This window comes from Apis dorsata, unplaced genomic scaffold (genome assembly GCF_000469605.1).
Source record: "Apis dorsata unplaced genomic scaffold, Apis dorsata 1.3 scaffold_5, whole genome shotgun sequence".
NCBI classification, from domain to species: Eukaryota; Metazoa; Arthropoda; class Insecta; order Hymenoptera; family Apidae; genus Apis; species Apis dorsata.
In genome coordinates this window covers 425753-432653 of record NW_006263308.1, presented here as the reverse complement: position 1 = coordinate 432653, position 6901 = coordinate 425753, and the positions used below count along the sequence as shown (strand labels likewise).

General features: G+C 25.5%; 1 protein-coding gene across 5 annotated transcripts in view; it reads right to left on the bottom strand.

The window, feature by feature from the left end:
• Positions 1–3637: 3637 nt before the first annotated feature.
• Positions 3638–6901, bottom strand: part of LOC102677141 (sex-lethal homolog) — a 17909-nt gene continuing 14645 nt past the window's right edge. For all 5 annotated transcript variants that reach the window (XM_006607482.1, XM_006607483.2, XM_031508277.1 and 2 more), the window contains exon 7: positions 3638–3845. Coding sequence is in view for 1 of the 5 variants with exons in the window: in XM_006607483.2 (XP_006607546.1) it covers positions 3823–3845 (23 nt within the window). In the remaining 4 variants the exon portion in view is untranslated. The remainder of the gene's footprint in view (positions 3846–6901) is intronic.

Genomic DNA, 6901 nt, shown 5'->3' with positions numbered 1-6901 from the left:
ATATTTCGTTTTTAATTTAAAAAATCTAAAATAATATCTAAAAGATAATCATTATCTCTTAGGAGACAGTAAAATCTTACTCCCGTATGCGAGCTATATAAACAGTTTTTGCACAAGCTCCTTCTAGTTTCTCTTTTAAAACTCCAGATGCTTCAATGTGCGTTTTTATACAGAGACAAGTATACTCCATTTCTTTGAATAGTTAGCGGTTACACCATTATTCCTTTTCAAGCTCTATTTTTTCTTCTTTCTTCTGTCCTCCAAATGCAATTGTTTTATTTAATGATTATAATAGTTGAAATGCACTATATATTATAAGATAAGATTTATGATTTATTTATAACTAAGATATTTCTCTTATTTATAAATAAGAGAATATTCAGCAAATCTGATTTGACATCAATAAGAATATATATTGAATTAATAGTTCTTTTATGAACTTTGCTATATTTTTATTTATTAAGATCAATCATTTGACGATTATATGTATAAGAAAAAATACTTTAATTTTGTTCTTTATAACATATTTAAAAATTATAAAAATTATTGATAAAATCATCGATTTGACTTATTTTAATTTTATGTAATTTCTCTGAATTACTTTCTTAATTTTATTTAAATTCTTAACTTCTCTTAAATTTATTTGATAATTTTATCATATTTAGAATTCATATAATAATATATAACATTATTATATATCTATATTATGTATATAATTTCATAATATTTTTATTAACCGTTTTATATATATCTTGGAAATTTCTTCAAACTAAACTAATTCTTTTATTTACATACAAATTCATTCCAATTGAATATTCTATAATTATTTCGAGCAATATCAAAGAATAAACGGAATGCAAAAAACGTTAACTGAAAGACAGAGGAATTTGGCCAAAATTAATGGACACGAGTTATTTCTATGAATATCCAATCATACCTGGGAACCCAAAGTCAACATAAAGACCTCTACATAAATAGATGCATGTATGGTCAACAACCTCAGGGGCAGGAACAACCGTTCTCATAAACATTCCACTTCCCTCTTTCTTTTTTATTCGATATAATCCTAATGAAAAAATAAATTTATATTATAGATATAATAATAATAATTATGGTTATTAACATTTGATTAACAAATCTGTAGAAGAGAAATAAGAATATAAAAAATATAATGAGTAATAAAAATATAAAATAATAAGTATCGTGATATTCTTCGTGATAAAAGTGTTATGTCAATAAATCTAATTCTGATGGCTTATGGTTACGAATAGATTTCTTCTATAAAGACTTTGAAACATGAAACATCTTTTTGGTTGAAATTTCGAGGATTATTGAATTAATTCGACGACCAGGCTTCTCCATTCAGCATTATTCATTGTGAACAGGAAATGCAAATTTTTCTCTGGCCCGGTTCTGTCCCCTCGCCTCAGGACACTGCCCTTTGACCCTTTCCAAGTCCCCTTTGCTTCCATATGTTTCTATTTATTTTATTTTTCCAATATGTATTGACCTTTTTTTCTTCTTCTCTTTTAGATAGGTCTTTCAAATAATTGATAAACTTTCGATGATACTTTTCTGATTTGAGTTAAACGCTTGCGTCTAAATATTTTTTATATTTTATTTTCTCTAAAAAATGTTATTTTTATTTTCATTATAAAATTATTGAAAATAAAATCTTTAATTGTGAAATATGATAATGACATTTTTAAAAAATTATAACTTTTGCTACTCAATAACATAAAAGAACGAATATTTTTTTATTTATTTTCATTATATTCATTATATATTCATATTGCATAATCAATGGATAGATCAGGAATGAAGTATAATAAATTTTCAATTAAAAATTGATATAATCATTTCTAACTGATCTTTAAAAGCTTATGTAGTTATCTTGAATAAAACTTCTAATACATCTATAAATAAAGTATCAAGAATTCAACAAAATTCTTAAATAGTAACTTCACTTGTACAAAGCATGAAAATTTGACGAACCGATAAATGAAATTACAGATTTGACGAACCATGTTTACATTTTTAAATTAATATGATCAAAATTTAATTTGCAATTCATTTAACAATTCGATTCGTTGATCAACAAAGAAAAAGCTACGCATCCCGTGTCCAAGTGTCGCAGATCCCCTCTTCATTCGGAGGATCGCACCACGTGTTTCTTTCTCTCGGAATCCTCCCTTCTCCGCAGCTGTAAATCAAGTTCACTGTTCAGTAGTGTTCAGTTCAGTCGCCCTCGGGATATCGTACCAGTTGGTGGTTGTATTATGGTTATATCTTTTATATTAATTTTGCATATTTCTAATTTAACAGAATTGATTCAAATTGTTTTAAACCATTTTAAATCGAAGAGTGTAGTGTTATAATAATCTCGATTTTCTCTAGTTTTATTTACATTCTTTTATTTTGTTTATATATCTTTCTTCAAAAAAGAAAAAGAAATGATTCGATATTTTTAATCAAATGGATTCAAATTAATTGAAAAAGATATATATATATATATATATATATATATACATCGCTTAATGTAGTAGTGTACAGAGGCTGATTCTAACCTTCCTGTGATACCATGGATATCACGCTGGGCGGAAACGAATATCTTTTTGTGGGCTATGCATGTTTGGTAAGCTGATTCGTAGGGTATTCCATAAAACACAGATATTATATCGTGCTGCGACATATCCTGGACCAATTGTTATTCACCTACATTCACTTATATCTCCATAGATTTATAATACATGATGCAACTTGCTTGTTAACTTAATATTTGATTTTTTTAATTGTAGAATTTGCAATAAATATTAATTTCAAAAAATTGCTATTGTTAATTTTATAAAGATGTATAATTTGTTATAATAATTATTTTAAGATTTTGAGAAGTGGTAATAAAATTTTTCTTGATTTTACGATAAAATTAAATTGTATGTCAAATGATTAAAACGAGAAATTGAATATCACTATTATACTAAATAATTCCGGATATCACATGTCGCATATTGTAATTATAACGCGAATGCAAATATTTCTAGGTCAAGAATTGATTACATTGGCTACATTATTCTTAATATATTCTTCTTAACTGTTTTTGATTTAATCAATTAACGAATAAGCTAACAAAGTTTTTATCGAACTTATAAATGATCTTTTGAAAAAAATTGGATATTTCGATAGAATGTTTCATAAATTCAAATATATATTTGAAAAATTAATTGAAAAATAAGCCTAAATATACGTATATACGTGCATCGACTCTAGTTGATTCGCTCGAGAAAAATCAACTACAGCATAATGTATGAGTCATCTTCGATCATAGTAATATGTACCTACTAACTCGGAGATTCTCGTCCTTCTCCGGCAAGGAATTTTCAAAGCATTTCTAATTAGAAATTAGCATATTGGGTGCCAGGGTTCAATTTCTCTTTCTCAGAACTGCAAATTTTTCATTGAATAATTTTTTTTAATTACTAATATGAATGCTACATATGAATGAAAATAAATAAATATACATACATAATCATGTTTCTATTTTAGTAAAAGTTGTTTTATGCAATAAAAAACGTTCAACTTATACAATAAAAATTTGATAATGTTAATCCGAGTTATGATGTTTAAATGATGATGACAATTTTTTTTTTTACATTCCTCTTAATTCCTCTGATTCGATCAGGCTGCAGTTTTTTTACATCCATTGTGATTCAATTGTGAATCATCGAAAAAGATAAAACTATCGGTCCACTAAAAAAACATTCCAGATGGTCCTGTAAAAGCGGGTCGACTGAATGAATTTTAAAGGCCTCATGTGGCTCCTCCTCATGACTGTGCGATCATTTTTCCTGTGAACAACAAATGTTGTTGATGTTGAAAATTATAAGTGTATTGTTTAATTACCAAGAAAGGAAGAAAAGTTTTTTGTTTCTAATCTTTCGTTCGTTTTCATTATTTCAATTTGAAAATATATTTTCCTATGATCAAATATATTAAATATTCTATATGAAATTTCTATTCCCTAAAACTAATAATTCCTATTTTTCTAATATGTAGATTAAAGATAAACGTTATTCAATTAAGTTCTTATTCGAATAAAAATTTTATTTAAATAATCTTCAAATAAATTAAATTATTCGCAAGTAACGAATAATTTTTAAATGATTTCGAATAAATTTATTGAAATTAATGTGGACGGGAAACTGAAACTAAGATCAAAATTAACGATGATCGCTTTTAATTTTTAGAAGATTAAGATTAATATGTTAACCTGATAAATGATTAGATTTAATGGAGAAATTTTTTTCAATTTCTAATCTATCACTTTAAATATTATATCAATGTAATATTTTCCTGATGAAAGTAAAATTAAGCATCACATGATTAAACAATTATTATAATTGTACTAATAATTTTTCCTTCTGTTTTTTTTTCTTCTTTAGTCAAATTTCTAATTACATATTCAATTGTAAGATTAATTTTGCGTTACATCACATATCATTCATCGTTTGGCTTTTTTAAATTATGATTAAAATCTTATTCGAATAAAATTTTGTTCAAATAACGTTATAGAGTATTATTAAATAAATCCTACTTTGGTACTTTTTAATTTTCACAATCATCGATGAATTTTTGAAATGAAATCTGTGTTTCTTACATACGAAAAACTTTATTCGTCATCTTTTATTTTCAATTAACAATTATCCTGATGATTCCGCACTTGTTACAAGTATTTTTACAAGTGTTTATATTATACTGAAGGGACTGACCGAAAACGCATCAAACGATGTAGATTTAATCCATGCATTAGCACGCATTAGGACTTGCGGATTTTTTTTAGCTATGTAAGAAACATGTTAAATAAAAATAATCAAAATTATAGTAATAATGTTGTAATATACTCGATTGAAAAAAAAAAGGTCTTCCTATAGTTTTTATGACTCTTCCTATATTTGTTCATATAATTAATGAAGTTTTTTGGATTGAAATAATCAATCATTTTAATTTAATAAATAAAAAAATTTTTCCCTAACGAGATTTTTCTTACTGTTAATACTAAATTATATTATTTCTTGATTTTAAAATTCTTTTGTACTATTTCAAATTTTTCCTTTAAAGAAGAAAAACATTATTTCCTCTTTTAAGAGGAAATAACATCTATATACTATAAAATCTGAAACATGCTGACTCTTAACCAGTCGTGAAGCAAATATATGCATATCTTTAATGTTAACAACATTAATAGATGGAGAGAGTTTTCTATTTTCCACAAATCTTATGGAAAGAAAAAAAGAAGAGGGGAAAAAAAAATACTCATTCAAGTCAGAGGACGAGAGCGATTATGACTAACGAACTAAAAAAATTTTTTTGTAATCATGTCAAGAGAAAAACCAATAACTCTGAATTGTCCCTAAATATTTCATGTGTCTAAAGCTTGTTTTTTAAAATACTTTGATAAATATTTTATAACCATCTAATAATATAAACATTTATATACATATATATATATATATATATATATATATTATATAAACATTTATATAAAAAAAATTACTTAAAAATTTTTCTCTTCAATTTCAACTGACCTAATTTTTAATTGAGAATTAATTAAAATTGTAAAGAGGAAGGTCCAGAATAGTTGGATTATCTATTTTTAATTTCTGCTTATATGGCAATTTTAAATAGGTTTAAATCATTAATTCATATTTCTTAATAGTTTTTATAATATTTTAAGTGAGATTAAAGAGTGGAGATTAATTTTCGTTTAGTTGTGATAATAATATTATTGAAAGAAATTCAAGTGTTGATTTGCCTTATATATATTGATTTAAATGTGCATTTCATTAAATATAAATGTTATCCAGATTTAAATCAAAGTTTCAATAATATTTTAAAGTAATTTATATAGTTTTAATATACATGTATGTTAAACTTCCAAATATAATTTGATTCATATTATCAATATGATAACAAGAAATCGAAGATAAAATCATAGAAAATTACAATATTTATATTTTCTAGAATGAAATTGGAAATGGAAAAAATGGAAAAAATGGAAAAAAAATATCCAAAATTTCCACATCTTTTGTCGCACTTAGTACTACATTTACTAAGGTGATATCTTATGCAGCTATCCGCCCCTTCCTGTTTCCTCTTATGGCTGAGTTAATCTCTAAACTACAACATCCTGTGTAGAAGTTTCAGTAGTTATAAAGTTTCTGTTTTAATTTCACAAAATGTTCAGTCAGAAGGCACCTTCCTTAAAGTTTATATCATTAGTTGAGTTAGTTTCCGTTTGAATCTTTCTTTAATTATAGAAATTCCAATATAATTGTGTATAATGTGATAAAAATAATTATATTATATTCAGCATATGAAGTGCTAAAAATTTAAATTTGGAAGTTAAACAGTGACAATGTACACCAAATGGAGAATATCTTGCATGCTTCTTTTGCAATATTGTTATAAGAAAAATTCTGAAATATAAATAATTCTGAGCTGATTACGATGCGGCTCGTCATCGGGCACTTTGCTATTTTTTAAACGCAAGCTGCCTTTTGAAGGGCAACACCGTACTCAGTGAAACGCAACAGTGAATATTTTCTCTTCATTTATTTTGTTTATAGTCACTGAATTTCTTTATTCTTTATATAAGACTGTAGAAAAAAAAAACGAGAAAAAAGTAAATCGTATCTTTGATACGACTATAATAAATAATCATACTTCTGAACAATCTGATGACTATACTTTTTTTCTCGTCCTCTATCAACAGATACACACAACCAACGGAGTTCTCCACTTTTTTATAGACATTTTATTTCATCTTAAATAATTAGTTCTTATATAACTATGAATTATCGCGAGATAGAGAAGATAGATATGTAGATAGATAGATAGATAAATG